Source organism: Coturnix japonica, chromosome 1 (assembly GCF_054131305.1).
Source record: "Coturnix japonica strain WE chromosome 1, WE-NBRP24, whole genome shotgun sequence".
Taxonomy (NCBI): Eukaryota; Metazoa; Chordata; class Aves; order Galliformes; family Phasianidae; genus Coturnix; species Coturnix japonica.
In genome coordinates this window covers 99,233,359-99,252,688 of record NC_140663.1, presented here as the reverse complement: position 1 = coordinate 99,252,688, position 19,330 = coordinate 99,233,359, and the positions used below count along the sequence as shown (strand labels likewise).

The following is a 19,330-nucleotide window of genomic DNA, read 5'->3' as shown; positions in this document are numbered from 1 at the left end:
AAGTAGTCTACATCCATCCTACTTTTGTTGTGCTTTTTGTACAGTTTTATTTTACCAGAATTTTTCAAAATATGCTGATTAATCAAGCCAGATTTTTTCTATTGTTTATGTCAGCTTTTTACTTCAGAAATACATATGACAGCTTTTGATTTAAATGTCTTCAGCTGTGCTTTGTTCTCCTTCTATGCTTTTAATAAGTGATTTTTGGTGATTTTTCCCCATCTTAAAATTAGCAAGAAGACCTGTGTCAGGTCTTCCTGCTAGAAACTGCTGTTATCAACCCAAAATAGTTAATACTGCAGCTGAAAATCATTATTCCATATTTTGAAGTTATCTCTTGACTATTTACTTTTTTAAAAGTACTGATTTTAAATTACACACTGCTTTCCAAATAACCTCCTTGTCAGGAGTGCAAGCTGCTGCAGGCTGAATACACATTATATCTTACAAGGCAGAAATAAATGTTGGTGTCCTCAGTATCTTAAAAACCTGGGCAGAGGGAAAATGTGCTGCCTATAAATATTTTAGCCAATATATGAAATGCTCTGCAGGCTGTTGCTTGAATTTTAGAGTCAGTAAATGTAGCCTTGCCAATCAATATTTTGTGGGAAAAAAATACTTCAATATGGCTTACTGATCTTGCTCATGGTTTTCTTCATTGTGGAGCTGGAGGGTCAAGATGCATTGAACAATCCTTAAGAAGTATGTTCTCTTACTCCTGCTATAAATTTTGTCTATGAAAGATAAGTTCAAGTCTGTTACATACTCAGCAGAAAATACTGAAGCAATTTGCTACTCTGTTCTGAATTCTAGCTTATCTTTTGGTAATGATGCCTAGATAGAAGACTTTAAAGAAATGTGCAGCGGAGATGTGCTGGCTCATACAGTCAGTGCAGGGGGTCCATTTAGCAGATAGCTGCACTTAGCAAGGGAAAACATGTCAAAACCTCTGGTACTAAAAATTTCTCATTCTTGAATTGCAAACTGTGTCAGTGTATACTGAAGTAAATTTGTCTGTTTTCTGTTGATGCACGAGGAATCCAGAATCACAGCCTATCCCATGTTGAAAGTTACCCACAAGTATTACCAAGTCCAGCTACTGGCTCCATGCAGGGCCACCCAAAATCAAACCCTATGCCTGAGAGCGCTGTCCAGCCATTCCTCAAACTCCGGCACTGGGTGCCATGCCCACAGCCCTGTGCATCCTGTTCCATGCCCACTGCCCTCTGGTGCAGCCCCTTTCCTGACCCCCAGCTGCCCCTCCCCTGTCAAAGCTCCATGCTGTTCTCTCAGGTCCTGTTGCTGTCACAGAGAGCAGAGCTCAGCTGAGGAACTGTAGTTGCCATCAGGCCTCCCCCTCAGCTCCTCTACTGTGGGCTGAGCACACCAAGGGGCCTTAGCTGCTCCACACACAAATTGCCCTCAAAGCCTTCACCATCTTTGTAGCTCTCCTTTAGACACACTCTAATAGTTTTATGTCCTTCTTTGTACTGTGGTGCAAAATGATCTGTCAGTGACTGAATGATCTGTCACATGAATGTGTTAGGTGGACTAGAGCAATTAGAAGAATCAGGCAGATATTTTGTCACTCTATGTAACACTAGGTCCCAAGAGAAAAAGAAAGATGTGGCAGAAAACCTGTAAGAAGAAACTGTTACACTGCATCTGTGGATCTGAAGCCTGATTTAACCACTTTGTGACAGACATGCACTGCTACAACATCTCCTCTTCAAATGGCATTGAGGCTTATTCTAGAAACAGCAAAGTTAAAATCCTCTTGCACTATTACACTCACATACACTAGTGTACATCATTGAACAATGCCTTTGCCCTTCAGAGGGCTTGGTATCACTTTCTTCATGAATGGAAGAGGAGCCAACAGGTGCAATGATACAAGTAACCACATCAAACTAACATAATAATAATTACAAATATCCGTCCCTGCCATCCAGAGGTAGGACACTGGCAGAGGAGTACAAATGCTGCTAAGAAAGTAAATGAGGTGGCATACACTGCAACCATTTTGGAGAGCTTTTCTGCTTCTTCTCTACTTCAGTTTCTGGAAAAGAAAGCTTTCATTTTGCTAAAGGATGTCAGGACAAAAGAAGTAGATAAAGCCACCAGCTCTATTTTCTTCTGAAGCTAGCTAATATAAATCAGTATAAATGTTTCTCTGTGGATGTCCTTTGAACTTTCCTATTAAAGATGTTCAGGTGTACTGTTGACTGTATACAAGCAATGTCTCGTTCAAGAACAGGAATTGCACTCCTATTTCTAAGATACATAACCTCTAAGAGCCTTCGCTTTTAATAAATGAGTATCTGAGTATTGACTGCAAAGCTGCTTTTATAGTTCCCTCAGGAAAGACTGACAGAAATCTATCAGATCAATCAATGCCCTGGTTGTTAGAGTGCTCCCCTGAGACTGGGAGAAGGTTCAGACTCCTACAGTGGGTGTGTATTTGATTCCCAAGCTGTGTGCAAATATTTCAAACAGCTGAGAGAAATCAGGGCATCTCCATTACTTCCTTCTTTGTTTATTAAACCCAACTCACTGTTCTATTTGTTTTTATTGAAAGTACCTGAGAACAAAATATTTTCGTTAAAGAGAAATTATTCCCTATGATGGAAGAAAAGGGGTGCCTATTTTATGTTATTTTGTTGGGTTTTTTTCAGACACAGAATAATGAGGAAAATGAGTAAAAATTGTTGTCAAGCAAAATATTCTTGGCATTATTAAATGCCAACTTAAAACCTTATACCTTGTACTTTCCCTCTGTTTAGAAGTCAGTTTTAATTAAAGTTTACTGTCCTATCAATACTGTTTGTACCTTTTACTGTGTTACTTCACGCAGTCTTATTAAAAATTGTGCCTTAAAACAGAAATAAATTAAGTTCCAGGAAGAGTTTTAGATCTTACACACCCTTTCATCATATTTGATAGGCAATCTGGAAATTCTTCCAGATTTATTCTGTGGCCCTAAGCAAAGCCCTTGTCCCAAACTGTGAAAACTGGTGAGCTCATCCTGGACTGCCTAGGCAACCCCACTATGAAAGATCTGCGGAGTCCTGACCTGTCAGTGGAATTTTTTTGAGGAAAGGCTGATTGCTCTCACAGGATTCTGCCAATGCTGATCTAGTGTCTCTAATCTGTCACTGCTTCTCATTTCTGCTTAATGCATTTGGTAGCCAAGAAAAAGCCTATTTCAGAAAGGTATCTGCAAAAGATGTGATTTTTATTAGTTAAACAATGTCCTACGGCTATTTGATGGTATTGCTGTTACATACTCAGTTTTGCACATACTAAATACCAGTTCCATTAGAGTGATTTTAGAAATGAGATCACACCTGCAACAAATCCTTTTTACTCTTTTGTTTCAGTTCCTCCTTTTATTCAGCCTTTTGAGTTCCCAAGGTTCTCCATCGGGCAGCGGGTCTTCATTCCCTGTGTGGTTGTCTCTGGAGATCTGCCCATCACCATCACCTGGCAGAAGGACGGCAGGCCCATCCCAGCCAGCCTAGGGGTGACTATTGACAACATTGACTTCACCAGCTCCTTACGGATTTCTAATCTTTCTCTGATGCACAATGGGAATTATACCTGCATAGCTAGAAATGATGCAGCAGCTGTGGAGCACCAAAGCCAATTAATTGTGAGAGGTAAGTAGACATAATTAGTTTGAAAAGCACCAATTAAGCAGATTTCATCATTATTTTGTGATGACATCTGTATGATGGGAAGTATAAAACAGGAAATATGGTAATCCTTCTTATCATAAAAGAGATCACACAGAGATGTGAAGCACAGAAACAAAAAAAGCCTTCTCTATCTGAAATTAAGCAACAGCCCTGAAAAGCAGAGGGTGAATGGGGTAGCCACAGCACTGACTTTCCAGACTTAGTGGAGCAAGACCACTTGATCCTTGGGATCAAGTATTTCAAGGGTTATCAAATTAATCTCTATTATTTTTCTAGTCTGATTATCCTCATTTTTGATTTAGAACTCCTTCTCATATAACGTTACCTCAGTATAAAAGCAAAGCATTTATACTGGCATTCTTTTTCTTGTTTGTGTTTATTACTCAAATAATACAATCCATTTGCTCTTGCTTGCTTCACAATATTTTTCCTTGAAATAAATGTGAATATAGAACTTCAGTAAGTAAATATTTCATGTGGAGAAGACCTTTTAGAGAAATACTTCCCACATCTTATGCCTTTCAAGTCATACTTCAGCCAATTTCCCTAGAGAGTGTAACTTTTGATATATTTTAAAACTTAGTGCACAAAACTTAGTGTGCACACATTAAAAAAACCTACTTCTTTTTCTTTCTGAAAGCTTTACAAACTGTTTTTAATTTTTCACTTTTTAATAAAGTAAAGCTATTTTACTCTTTTCTCCCTGCACCATCTCCTTCTTGACACCAAGCCATTAGACTCCTCAAGGTAAAGAGGCATACACTGTAATACTGCAAGTGCCCCTGGTTATTTTTGCCTGTTGAAGATCACTACATCCTATAAGTTTACCAATATATTTCTGGTGGTGGCGGTGGTGGAAAGTAGCTTCTCACCATGTCTTGCCCAGGAAAAACTTTCTGGAGTAGTACTCCTGGAGTTTACAAGGGCCACTCAGTTTTACCCCTCTTGCTTATCTTTCTACCCCGGCTAGTGCTCTGCAGAAACCTTTTTAAGCCCTTCTCCTCTTTCAATTTAAATGGCAATGGCTTAATCAGTTTTACTTATGCATCTGGGATAATAATTCCCACTCAGAGGGGAAGAGGGAAATATAATATGACATTTGACCTGATTTTTCTGCCAGAACCCTGGGCTGACCTCTTTCCCTCAGTATTGAACTGCTTCAGCTCTCTCATTCCATGAAGGTCAGAATATAGACATTAGAGTGCTAATTGTGATCACTTCTAATTCCCTTCCAACTCAAACTATACACATCTCAGTAAATACTTGATTTCCTTCTCTGTTTCTCCTCCAAGTTTTCTGATTCCTTCTCATCTTTTTGTTCTTAGATACAGTATAAAGGAAATACAGTATTTTCCTAAACCCACTGAACAATATTTCTCTAAGTAAAGGGAGAATAAATGGCTTTTAAATTACTCTTGTGGAATTTAAATGAAGAAAACAAAGGGAATATGACTGTCTCCTACAAAGTTCCTGTCTTCATTTTCTTTCTAAAAGTACTCAAAAATGATGAAGACTAACATGTTTTTAATATATGTGAGTCTGTATTATTGTACAGTACATAATGAGACTTAGAAGTTTCATGTAAATCTGATCCATTTCTAAGATGAATGGAGAATCCATACAGTCTAAATTCTTCAGTGTTTGTTTTCTCCCTATTATTTTATCTGTCTGATCACGTGTCCTGTTTTTTAGCATTCATATTTTTCTGTAGATTTCCTATGTTCTTCCTAGAAATGTTTTTGTTGTCTAAGCTGAACTACCATTGTGCTAGGAGTATAAAATGGTAAAAGATAAACAATCACTGGTCAGTTAAAATTTGTGGGCACTTCATCGCTTGTCCTCACTGCTCCTGTTCTCATTAGCTGTTCCTGTTATATTGTGTTGTTTAAAAATAACTAAGCAATAATAAGAAGATTTAAAAATACCAGACAGCTGGATTTTTCCTGCTTTAACTATCAGAGGAGGTGATTAACTTCCGTAGACCTTCCTTGCAGAACATCATGTGTTATATGGAAGACAGTGAGAGAAATAAAGTGAGGGTAGAAGGCTGTTGAGCAGATCTGCCACCTTGGATTAAGAAGCAATCAGAGAAACCTCGGTTCTCTCTGCCATGGGTTTCTTGGTGAGGAGCTGGAAATATGTCTTAGCTAAATGTTCTGGGCTCGTCCAGTACTTCTCTCCAATGACTTATTGGCCAATTTCTGACACAATTGAATAGGGGAATATGCCTCCATTGGAGCTGAAAGGATGAAATCTTAACGCAAAGATTAGAAATATCTTTGCTGAGTGTGATGCAGTGTACTACCAAACAGCTGATAATGGTGAGCTCCAGAGAACAGCAGGCTCATGTGAGCTCCTTTGTAAACAAGAAATGTAATATCTTCTAAAAGCTGATGAAATGGACAATGGGAGAAGCTTCCCTCTTTACTGCATCCAGGGAGTACAAGTAGGAACGGCAGGTGAGTGGAAGTAGAGCTTTCATTCTCATGATTTTGAGCAGCACTGGATTCCAGCCTGCAGTTCCTCTTGGAAGTTCATAAAAAATTTACAAACTAGAATGGCAAGCTAAAAAGGTTTCTCAAAAACTCATACACTGTTATTATTTTATTTATTCTTACGCTCCTGGTTTGCTAGGCATGCTATTAACAAAAAGGAAAGAATGGGATTCTGTCATGAAAGCCACCCATGGAAATCAGGAAAACATCTTCCCTGTCAAATACTTATCTTTATACTTATACTTGTTATAATTAAGACTATACTCATTTTGACTGTCTTCTAAGGAGAGGTTAAAGAAATATATGTGCTTTATCACCTTTTTCAATTCTGCAGAGTTTCTGAAAATGAGAATGAAAAGATTATAAAATAAAAAGCAGTGAAAAATGTTTTAGTTGGAAACTGAAAAGAGAGATCTGGTAAATGTGTTATAATTGTGCAGGTGCTGCAGGAACAGCACATTCAGTGATAGAAGTGGGTGCAAAAACCATGATGTTAAAATTCCTGCTAACGAATAGATCATAAATTAAAATTGAGATAAGGTCTTTAAATATCTAATAATGCCCTTTAATACATTTAGTACATTAAGCATAAACGTGTTTTCATTTTGTACTTCCCAGGAATGTTGAATATCATTATGTAGTTAAGCACCAAATGAGCAGTCTATGAGCCTTGAATATAGAAAGTATCAGTCTGCTTTCTGATGTTTGGAGGTGGTGAGATGCAGCAAATGCAGTGATGGAAAAGCAGGGAAAAGATTTATAGTTGCAGCTGATATCAGAATTCCTTTACTTTCTCTGCTGCAGCTTTGAAGGTTACTCTTGGATGATTTGCTGTCTATGTAATGTTTTCAGTTTTCAGTAGACAAACATTTTTTTTTTTTTATTTTTTTTTTTTTTTTGAACTGCCTAGCAAATGGTTTCTCTAAACCAGCTAAATTGACCCCTTAGGTCCAATGACCGAATTTAATAACTGTTCATTTTTTGCTGAAGTACAGTGTTTAATGATCTCATTCATTAACACATCAGTGGTTGCTTTGGCTGATTAAAATTCTTCCATCATTTTGACAGTATGATTTAAATGTGAAGTACAAATATTCCCTGTAAAAATGAAACATTGTGTTCTAGGTAAATGTCATAGATTATTTCTTTACTTACTTCAGTAGCCCACTGCAGGAGCTTATGTGAGGAGCTCTTCAGTATTGCTTTCGAATGTCATGTACTCATCTGTACTTGGGAGCCAAACACACTTCCAGAGACTGAAAGTCTGGGAAGGAGAGTTTGAGTTTGTCATCTCATCTTCATCATAAAGATGAGTCATAAAGAGTTTTTGGATTTGCACAAAAAAAAAAAAATTAGCTAGTAATGTTTGTTCTTTCAAACAGAAATGACATTAATAAGTGGTGTCGTCTTAGTGTACCAACTCATGTTTTCTCATTTTGTCAGGATTGTTTTAAACAAGTAAATAATTTAAACATTTTCCTTCTTTTGATATGGCAATGTGGCTTTTATGTAATTTTCCATATCCTACTGTAATTTTTCTCATACTTTGTTTTCCCTGTGTGGGAGCTTGAGTCTGCTAATCATAACATGGATGGAAAACACCTTTTTTAGGTCCTTTGAATTAAGCTGTTTTCATTTGCCAACTTACTGTTCTTACACTAAACAATTCAACAGCTCGTTTTTCATCACAGACCCATGGCCTGTATTAAATGAGAGATCCTAACAGGAACTCACTATTAAAACAATTTCAAATGCCCTCTTTATGGGCTCAAGAGGCTGGGATGGTGAAACAAAGGTGTTAGTAAAAGTAGAACTCTTCAGTCATATTCATGAGCTATTTCAGATTGTTTCATTTATAAATGGGTAGAGGAGGCTCACACTTTTATGACAAGAGGGAGAAGAAGAAATCTAATTGCTTTATTTCTCCATTAACTCCACTTAAGCACATCAGACAAATGAACTCGGATAAGTTCTTAATAAAGAAGTCTTCTTTAAGGGCTAATGAATTCCTTAAAGATAATGAAATAGTTAATGTTGCTTTATAATCTAATGCTAAGTATCGAAATCTTTACCAAGTAGTAAACTAATTCATCTTCCCAAAATTGATAGCACATAGCACTGAAGAAATTATTAATCAAAAATAAAATTTAGAAACTATCAATGGGGTGGAAATACAAAGATCTCCTTTTACTTCTTAATCATTTCTATATGCAGAAAAATCCTGTGGTTTTACCTAGATGTAAATAATCAAAAGGTCATTGAATTAGTAATTTTATTTTGCTTTAGCATCATTTGTGATTTCTATTGGCAATATTAAAACTAAGGGTCAAGGATACAAGTCCTCAAAATCACAGCAGCAGTTCACACTTCTGTAAGTAGTCTTAAAGGAAGACTGAACTTTGACTGAATGTGGAAATTGATGTTGTTACTTCTGCTGAAGGCAGAGTTTTTGCCTAGGTTCAAACATACTCTGTTTATGGAGCACTAAAGGGAGACAGTATGACCGCAGATCATATGCCTGATTCTGAAATTCAGTTTCACTAATTACCTTTATGATATCACATTCTGTATTAAAAATAATTATTACAATTAGTGGTACCAAGAATGTGAGAGCAAAATCTGATATATATAGAGAGAAATACAGTGAAATCAGTATCTTAAGAGCCCAGATCAGAGCTTCTCATCATTTAAGGTGAATGCAACACATATAGCTACAGTCCATGAGTGTGTTGAAGATGTGGAAAGATGCATTTCCATAGAAATGATTGAATAACATCTTTTACATCTATCCATTTTTCTCAATACAAGTCAAAAAGGAGTAGATGAACGCATTATGGAAATAGATAATTTTAATGCAAATAATATTTTAAGGTCTTATTTCCTTTATTACATAATATGCATGATACACAGTCTTGCTTAACTTTTTCAGAACGTTCTCCTTGTGCCTTCACATACACACACACACACACACACACACACACACACACACATACACCATTATTTAATATAAAATTATAAAAATGAATTTTCAAAAAATTTGTATTATAAGAGAGCATTTAAAAAAAAATATTATACACTTCACACTTTTCAGTGATAGAAGTGTCCAGTAATCATCATTTATCTTTTTGCACCATTTCCAATTATTCACCTTTAAAGCTGACACAACTGAGGTGAATTCGAGGGGACAGAGCAGATGGGTAAAAAGTCTTACAATTTCAGAGAAAGTACATCTTTTAATTCAATTCAAATAATCTTGTGAAATCAATTGCTTTTAGTTACATTAACAATACATGGGTGATAGTCTTCTTTCCTTTGAATAATCTCAAGAGAAGAACCTGAATATATTGCCTTTAATTTTAATTTCTGAATATCCTTAGGCCCTTGAATTGACCCATTATTCACTACAATTCCACCTCAATTACTTTCTGTCTATTGGAATACCACACACTTACATTCACTCCTGGGTGATGTAATGATAGGTAATTAGGTTTGCAAAATCAAGAAGGAGGTAGATAGGAGAACGGAACTGTTCTTCATCAAATCTTTCATTACTGGATGCAAGAGACACACAGTAAAACTAAGTGGAGGTCTGGTTAAACCACGAAGGAAGGAATACTCCTTTTCACAGTGTGTAATGAATTACTGTAACTTGCTAGCTAGGAAAGCTGTGAAAGTAGTATTTATTGGCAAGTTTAAAAGGTGATTAGGCAAACCAACATGAAACAGATCTTTAAATGCATAATAGACAGACAAGGGCAGTTTTGGATGCTGAGGAAATGCAAAGTGAATGAGCCATGGAGTCTTCCTTATATCTCCTCCCCAAATAACATGTACTTTGCCAGGGTCAGCATGCTGCCCTATATACATGTGTTATGTGTGTGCAAATTTATTACAAAGATGGACTTCTGTGAATATAATATAATTTCTACATATATCTTGAACTCCATTATCTTTACCTACATGATATCTGTTAATCAAAGTGGTGTGGGATTTGGGTTGGTGGTTTTTTGTTTGATTTTCATGTTTTGGGTTTTTTTGAGTGTTTATTGTTGTTGTTTTGTTTGTTTTGTTTGTGGTATTTGTAGATAAGCAGCTTGTAATCAATTTTTTTGTAAGTTAGGAATAGTAATTTATTTACTTGCTCTTTAGGTGAAGCAAGCAGATGCCTTCATACTTAGTATTAAAATCAAATATATTTGTACAACTAATTATACATTTTGCCTGCTTTGGAAAATAAGTACTTGGAACTCTTTTGTGTTTAATGATAAACTGAGTATAAGACAGTGAGAACTGAGCTACCACTGTGAATGTTTTCTCAGAGTAGATAATCAAAATAGCTCAAGGCCGCTGCTGCTAGGACTTTGTGGTTGGTGCTTACCTGTCATGAATTAACACCACATATGATTTCTGTTTGTGAGGGTGGCATCTGATTGGAAAGCTGAAATGTTTGACAGCAATAAATATAATAGTGGTTTTCATTACAGAAAGAGGAGAAATAAGATCTCTCCTAGTACAAAGGTGGCTCTAGCCAACTGTTGATTTTGGCTCCTTCTGTTACCTGCTAACACGTTCCGAGGAAGTGAACCTTCTTTGTGTTAGGGAGTAAGCATCTTTTCACTGTCTGGGCCTTCTATTCTGCTTTCTGCAGCTTCCAGACAAACTCAGCCCTGACTAAAGCTAGGAAGCTATGAAGCCATGACCATGTGTGTGTCCCCATGTGCACATGCTACAGTGGCCCTAACTGTTAGTTCAAGCAGTGAACTATTAGGATTTCTCTTTATGGTGTTAGGACTCAGCATGCCACTATACTCAGTTTGAGATGAAAAAGACTTTATCAGGCTCATTCACCTCACTACATTTTCTCTGTACCACTCTAAGAAACCAAAGAAGAACTTGTGGAATAAGAACACAGATCATTTACTGTTTGCTTCAATGCACTAACAGCTATTTCCAGTAACTTCTTATTTTCACCTACATATAAACGTAATGTGTCGAACCTTTCTGTGGCGGTGTTTGGAAAGAATTAAAAAATCCCCATTTTAATATGAAATAATCTGATTGTTATTAAAAGCTTTCACATCTTTAAGGTTATTTACACTATAAAATGTTTGAATTCTTTTTCTAAAACCTGCCAGTTGTTAAAATAAATAAATAGATAAATAAATAAATGAATGAATGAATGAATAAATAAATAAATGAAACAACACAGAAAACTTCAGTTGTTCTTTGACGTGTGCCAGACCTCTCCATTTGTTAGAAAGTATTTCTTTTCTGCTTATGAAACCCTGGTTTGTCTGTTACTTCACTTTGCAACCTCACCTGCAATGAGATTTTTATTAACTTTTACCCTATCAAAACTAGCGCTTTTGCTAACTTTGGCAAGAAATGCATTATTTTTTTGACAGTAAGTAAATAATTTCATATAGCCAACTATTTCACTGGATCATCAAAAAGCTGCTTTTTAAGTTTTGTGCAAATTCTCACTGCTGCTTTTGCTTCCTCCTGCAGTGCCCCCTAGGTTTGTGGTTCAGCCAAGTGACCAGGATGGGATATATGGAAAAGCTGTAATTCTCAACTGCTCTGCAGAGGGTTATCCTGTTCCTACCATTGTCTGGAAGTACTCAAAAGGTATGTTTCTCTTTATGATCAATGGGAGCAAATTCTATTTTAGTTTACTTACTGCTAAGTTACTGGTTTAATCTTCATGTAGACGAAAGCAAGTGGAGTACAACAAGGAATGTATTAATTTTTACAGTTCCATCATATTCCAAAGCACATTGTGCTGGCCACTGTCACAGATGCAAGGCTGAACTCTATGGGCTTTTAGGTGGCTGTAGAGCATTACTAAGTCTGTGGATGAGCGCATATCTTAGCTATGGTCTCAGTGGGATAACAGGGTAGTGGACGGCTGAGAGGAAAGAGATATGGCTCTAATTGAAACAACCTCAGAACAAGGTTCACAGACAGCATTTGGCTGACTTTTTTTCCCCTTCAAAATTCATGATAACGTGGCCAATCATATCTTCTTAGCAAAGAAGAAAGGTCAGGTAGTATTAGCATAAACAGTAATTTGGTATGCACTTTACATAATGCTCTAACGTTTTCTTCTCATGTAACAGAACATTAAAACTGCCCCCACTTGACCCTAAGAAACCACAGGAAATTGACTACTTTTTAATTAAAATTTGCTGCCTGTTAGGTTTCATCTTCTTGCCTGTTTTCTCTGGTTGGTTTTAATGAGAAAACAAACTCACCAAATTCTGTATCCCATGTATGTGAGTTATATCTTTAATGAACTTTAAACGTGCATCAAATGAAATACAGACAATCATGAAACTAGGTGCTATAAAGAGATCCTTATGCTCCATGCAATGTTTGGTTTCCTTTGGATTTACATCTAAATTAAATTGAAAGAAAAAGAACAGGGGGAGATGAATGTTCATGTTAAAATCTAGTTTTGCTAATATTCATAAATTCTGTTTTGTGGCAAGAAGGGTATAGTTCAAAATCCCATTAATCGTCATGTTTTAATTATGAATATAGGTCACAAAGAAGTTACTGGGTTTTGTGTTGTTTCTATGTTGAAATAGGAGGCCAAGTCAAGCTAGCTGAGTTATAATTAACTATGAAGAGATAAGCTGCCCATTTTAATAAAGGAGAAAGGGACAGTGATTTGATTTTAGTGATATTCTATCATCAAGAGACTGAATTTAATGTTTTTGATTAACAGCTCTGAAGTAGTCAAGTCATAGAAAGTTTTAGTTAATACCTGATGTAGGCATAGCTATCAAGTTGCAGTTTCAGTTTTTGGTTTAAGTAACTCTTAGGTGAAAAGGTCAGTATTTTTAATGAAGCCTTTAATTTCGTAAGACATGATTTCAGTTTCAATGCTTGGTCTGTACAGCAGGCTGTCTGGCACATCTTGCCTTAAAATGACCCTTAATATAATATATATCATCTGTTTGTACAAAAATCTGAAATAATCTATCAAATTGTAGCTTATTTGTATGTTTCACAGTAGAGAACAAAGGACATGTTTATGTCTGTAGGAAAGTTTGTGTCACTGGCCTTTTGTGTTGGTGAAATATGGAAAAAGAGAGCTCATTTTTTTTGTACACTGGGAAAGACAGGTAACTGATCTGAAGTTTCTGGAGTGTAACAAAGATCAGTGCAGACACACCATAATTATCAAGAATATGTTAAGACTTTAAGAGGTAATGAGCACAAAATAAAAAACAAGAGGCTCTGTCTGAACACTGGAAAACACTGTTTTTACTGTGAAGGTGACATAGCACTGGCACAGGCTGCCCAGTGGGCCTTTGAAGTCTCCTCCTTGGAGACCTTCAAAAGTTGGGCCACATGGCCTCCAGAGGCCCTTCCAGCCTCAGCCATTCTGCAGTTGCTTGATTCATGAGGATATAGTCCTCTTGCAGATGCATGCAGTTGCATGTGATAATCTGCTGCCGTTACTCAGGATAGATTTTGGCTGTAATCAGAGAAATGTCACGTGGAAAGGATTATAAGTCTGTGCAAATTGTTGTGCAAATTGTAGATGTAGATATCATTAGGACCATCAGCTCTTTCCTTTCCATGAGCACCAAATTTTTCCCAGAACTTTTCGTATGAAGATATACAAGAAGTATATTTGTATCTGTGCTTGGGCGTTGCAGACAGGCAGCCTTCCAGCTAAATGACAGGGGAAAAAAAAAAAAAAAAAAAAGATAATTAAAGAAAAAATAGATTAAAAGGGGAAGGAAGAGAATAAGTTTATGACCTAAACAGTTGAAAAATCAACTGTGACAACTTTTTTCTGAAAATACTGTCCCTTTAACACATCTGAGTTTATAGTATCAGCCTCAGAAAGCTTCAGTGCAATTGTAAGAAGTCCCCAAAGCAAACTAGGACTTTAGTATACATCTGGTCTTCTTTAATATTATAAACGTTGTATTTGTAGGCTGTTATAGCTTGCTATTTTATATTAAATCATTTCCCATAGTATTTATTCATTGTATTCCCTTCTGGGCTGACTCAGCCAACTGCATATGGTAACTAATGCTGACAGATACAACTTCATGTACAGAAAGTTGTGTAGCAGAATTACATTGAAGAAGGCCATCTTGTGATTTTCCCTGGAAAATCCCCTCTTCTGCTGCTAATGTAGGCTTCAAAGCTCTTGCTACAGGAACTGTATCTTAATACATACTGAATGAGTTCCTGATGCTGGGTAAACCTGAACTTATGATGGACCTCTGAACAGTATGCCAATGCTGATAGTATGGCAGTATCCTGTTCTCTGTTCCCTAAATGACCACTGTCTTGTTTCCATGGTAAAGTAGCTCCAACACAGCCAGCTAGGACTAGGATTTCAATCTTTGCTGTTTATACTGTGACTAACACTCCAACAGTAATTAAAGAATTGTCAGACACTAGGTCCAGTAACTCTGCTAACATGTAATGCTCAGCTTGTATTTCATGGTGGAAAGGAGTAGAGCATTTATCTGCAACACTGAAAGATGAAATAGATGCTCTTTTTATTTCTCTGTCTTACCTTATTTAAGGAGAACCATGCAGAGGTGGGAGAAACATTCTATGGGAAACAACAAAGACAAGATAGTTCATCAACTTATAAAGTAGTCATATGAAAACACAAGAGAAAAAATACGGGGGCCGCATCAATGTGTCTTTATCCAACCAGCTGCCACTTATTGTTAATGATTTATTATTTACCTTAATTATTTATCTTAAAGATAAGAATTTTGGTGCCTATCTGCATGAGTACTCATTTCATAGGTTCTAAAAGGTTTTCTCAATTTTTAAGTTGTTTTAAGGATTTTTTGTTGTTTTGTTGTTTTGTTGATTTGTTGTTTTGTTTTGTTTTTTCATGAAACCTAACTTAAAATAAAAATCTTTGGCTTCCTGTGTTTTTATGGATTTTCCATTATTGCGGTGTTACCAAACATGGCACTTCATGCCTGATTAATGTTGTGAGCTCTTTCTTCCTCCCTCCCTCCCCTTCTCCCTCTCTCCTTCCCCCTTCTCTTCCTCCCTTCCTCTCTTTTTTTCTCTCTTTCTTTCTCTCTCAATCTTTGTCTTAATAAATCTGAATGAATATTGTCTTCAGACATGGCAGAATAGACATTTGATGTGTCACCAGTCAGTCAGATGTAGGACACAAGCAACACAGTCTCTTATGTGTTTTTCCTATGTTACCCAGAGTTCAGCAAACAAGGTCCTAAAGGTCCCTTGAGTATTCCATGTTTACTACAACAGACATGCCTTTTAGTCATAAGAAATTCATCTGGTGTATGCATAAGGGATGCATATTTGTATGACTGTTCAGCTGTAATTGTCAATAATTTATTAGCCTCTAAATGTACAACAAATGTGCCTTTTTACCCATGAGCTGTCTGAAAATCTGTTTCATTTTCTCTCTCTCTTCCTGATTCTGTTGCTCCTGCTTTCTGCTCTTTTTATTCCTTTTAACATGAGCAAATTATTGTTACCCTTATATTCCAAAAGCCTTTCTTAGTTCCATTTAATGAATTCAGTTTTGACAAAGAAACTATCAGTTTCTTCCAGTGATACCAGAACTGTTTGTATTGTAATTGAATTGAGTCTCTATGAACAGGAAGAAGTAGTTTCTGCCTTATTTCATTAAAAACAAGACAAAACAACAACAACAACAAAACAACGAAGAAAGAAACAAGACCCTTTCTTTTCCTAGCTAATCTATTTCTCATTCGTCCTGCTGTAGGTGCCGGGGTTCCTCAGTTCCAGCCAATTGCACTGAACGGTCGTATCCAGCTTCTCACAAACGGCTCGTTGCTGATTAAACATGTGCTAGAAGAAGACAGTGGATACTACCTCTGCAAGGTCAGCAATGATGTGGGAGCAGACGTCAGCAAGTCCATGTACCTCACTGTTAAAAGTAAGAACTAAAACACTTCTCTGTGATCCAGATATTACCATTAAGTGAAAGGGCTTGTGTATTGCATCCTTCATTTAGATGAGGGAAATTGGTTTTGTTGTTTCTAATTTCTTGTTGGTATTCAGTTGCATGTGCTATCATGTGGAAGGTCATTATGGTTAAGAAGAAACATTATGTACTAAAGGGACAAAAGGAGATTTAAAGGCATGAAGGGTTAACACATGGTTGTTTAACCTTTTGGCTTGCCTGGGCTGCATTGAGCAAACAGGAATTGCAGTGGTCCAGATATAAAATGTGCAATAAACCTAAAGGATATAAGCAACAAAACTTTTTTTTTTTTTTTGTATCTTTTATTAAAACATAAAAAACATAGCAACAAAAACATAAAACTAGTGGGATGTTTGACCTTGTTTTAGTGAAACTAATGTATCAAGCTGGTTCTATATCAGAGGTTGTCATTTCTAGTGACTTCTCAAGGTGTTCATCAGAGATTTTTGTATGGAATAAATATTACTCTTCCTGTGCTTCATTCTTGACAATAATTACTCACAAATGTATGTGCTGCCAAAAAGTGATGACATGAGTAAGATGTGACTGTGAAGTAAGGAATATTTTTTTTTTCTGGTAAAATAGGGCTTATAAAAGTCTGGTAAAGGGATGACCAATTTTTGTTATTACTATTATTATTATTTTAATGCATCATTGCATCTCTTTAAATTCCATGTGAAAATTTGCAAGTAACGTATTTATGCTGACTGAAAAGGAAGACACAAATTTAGCAAAAATAATAGTAATAAAAAATTTGGAAACCTGTTCCAATTTTTTTTTTTGTTTGCTTTTTTATCAAAATGGTAAGAATGGCTGCATATTTTTCACTGCTCACAGGGCTGATATTAACCTATCAATCAAAATGCGTGGTGTTATTTGCCATAACTTGAGCTTAACGTAATTTAAGTTTCACTAAAACTGTTGTTATATCTGAAATATAGCGCAGATGAAGTAATTTTCATCTTGAAGACCCATGTTTAACTCATTCAAATAATCCACCAAAAATGCTAAATCTGTGAGTCATTTTTAATCTTCATGTTCTGGCACAAATTTTCCTTTTGATTCCACAAAAGTCTTGATTTCAGAATTATGCTTAACAAACTCAGCATCAGGAAATGGTTTTGATTTCTTTGCAGTCAGTTTTGCTGTCTCATAACTAGCTTTTGTAACAGAGACCATTTGAGTTTTAACTTTAATTTTTTTTTGTTGTTGTTGAGGTGTGTATGGGAAACTGGTAATCACAGCCTGAACCTCTGATTAATCAGCTGAGACAAGTGTTGGGTCAGATGTGGGAGCACAGGTGAGGGTAATTCAGCTGCGCTTCCAGAAGGGGTGGAGCTTGACTCCACCTCCTCCAGACCTCATTTAAGGGCTGACCACCACTAAGGCAGTGTCTCTTTAAGATTGCTCCTCTGTGGAGATTGCCTCAGCATTTTTCAGCAAGACTGAAGGCTTCTGTACTGGTGAGTTTTTCCTATAGATAACCTTTTGGATATTTATCACCATCTTTCTTATATTATTTCCACCTTACAAGGTGACAGACTGTTTTCAGTTCAGTTATTTTGTCTTTATGAAGCATTCCTTGATGTGCATCAAATTTGGCAGCATATTTCTGGATACAATGTACTTTCAAACTGTAGTCTTTGATTTCTTTGTGAAGTAAACACAGTGCCATATTATTTGTCAGTACTGCACTGTACCCTCTCCATGTCCCAGGGCCAGGCTGGGCCGCTTGATGGAGCGGAGCTGCTTCCTTGATGATGGAGCAGCAGGGGGTGTGGACTGCACCTGCAATTCTTAGGCATGAAAGACAAAATAATTTAGTTTTTAGGTTTGTGATAGTTGTAACTTCAAGTGTTAACATAGCTGAGAATATAAAGGAAAGATTATGAGAAAAGGTTTTGGAATATAATTTCTTACTGAAAAGAAAAAGAACCCAGTCCAGTGCACTCTAGTACACAAGGTTCTCAGGTGACTTTTTTAAAAAGTGTGAAAAATCCCCAAGTAATACATGTTTGTGCTTATAGGATATTTGAAGATTGACTGACTTCCTTACAGTTCTGAGATGACAATTAGCTTGACAAAAGCATTGCCCTTAGAAATGTAATGTACATATATATTTCTGAAAGTAAGGAAAAGCCAACTTTTTCTCCATTGTGGAGCTATGTATAAGACCATAAATGTTTAGAGGTGTTCATTTCCTATAATGTCAGTGAATGATAGCTAAGGAAAGGAGAAGTATTAACCTTACTAGATTTGCAAATCCCAGTGCCTCAAATATCATTTCTGTTCTCATTTACTGTATTGACTGTGTTTTCTTAAGGAAAAAAATTCTGATATTCCAAATCTCTTCAAGCAAATACTTTAATTGCATGTTTCTTCTGTGGGTCCATTGAAGTTCCAGCTTCTGTGGCTTCCATAACTGGGCATTTCTGGGCCAAACTTCAGCTGTAGTAGTGATGCAGTGCTGTAATATGCTATGGAAAAACAGCTTTCCTCTGCTTGGCAGCTTTGCACACTGCCTGTCTGATCACTGCATGCAGTTTCATGTGTGATAAAAGAGCATCCCTTATCAAATAAGAGCAGGAGCTTCCCTGGAGAGTCAGTTGCTGTTTGAATCTAATGAAAAGCCCTCTGGCTCTGAGATAGCAGGCAAGCACGTGTCTGTACACCCTCACACATCTACTAACACACATACTGCTCCCAGCATGGCTATTAGAGCAGATGCTGTTAGTGTGTTGGTGCTGGCATAGAAGCAGCACAGCTCTAACTGTAATTAAACACACATTAAGAGCAAGCTGTGTTAGGAACTGACCTCATTGGAAATGTGCCATGATGGACTTCAGGTATACCTGGATCCCCATTTGTGGTAGCATGAATATGGTGCAAAATCACAAGAAGAAACTCCAACTGTGGGGCCTGTGCCTGCTTTTGTTTTTGCTAGTTACTGTATTTTTTTGTTGTTTTTTTTTCCCCTGATATTCTTTCTTCCCTTTTCCCTTCCACAAAAGCTGGTACCCAGACCCAGGAATTTTAGAGCTTCCTCCATGAAAATCATAGTGTTCTTAATTTATTGGTACTGCATTATGTGCTACCTTCCTCTGTAAGGTCACCCTAAATCTTACCTTTATTCAGAGGCAGAGGGTGGCCAGACCTGTCGC

At 36.7% G+C, this 19,330-nt stretch overlaps 1 protein-coding gene across 5 annotated transcripts in view; it reads left to right on the top strand.

Annotated features, from left to right (window-relative positions):
- The window catches only part of DSCAM (DS cell adhesion molecule), a 427,035-nt gene that overhangs the window by 276,324 nt on the left and 131,381 nt on the right, over positions 1–19,330 (top strand). For 3 of the 5 annotated variants that reach the window (XM_015882861.3, XM_085548372.1, XM_085548376.1), the window contains exons 9-11: positions 3,381–3,659; positions 11,702–11,821; positions 15,948–16,121. In XM_015882861.3, the coding sequence (XP_015738347.2) occupies positions 3,381–3,659; positions 11,702–11,821; positions 15,948–16,121 (573 nt within the window). Of the gene's footprint in view, positions 1–3,380; positions 3,660–11,701; positions 11,822–15,947; positions 16,122–17,386; positions 17,633–19,330 lie in introns of those variants that run through there. The other 2 variants (XM_085548380.1, XM_085548377.1) reach the window with 2 other exon arrangements.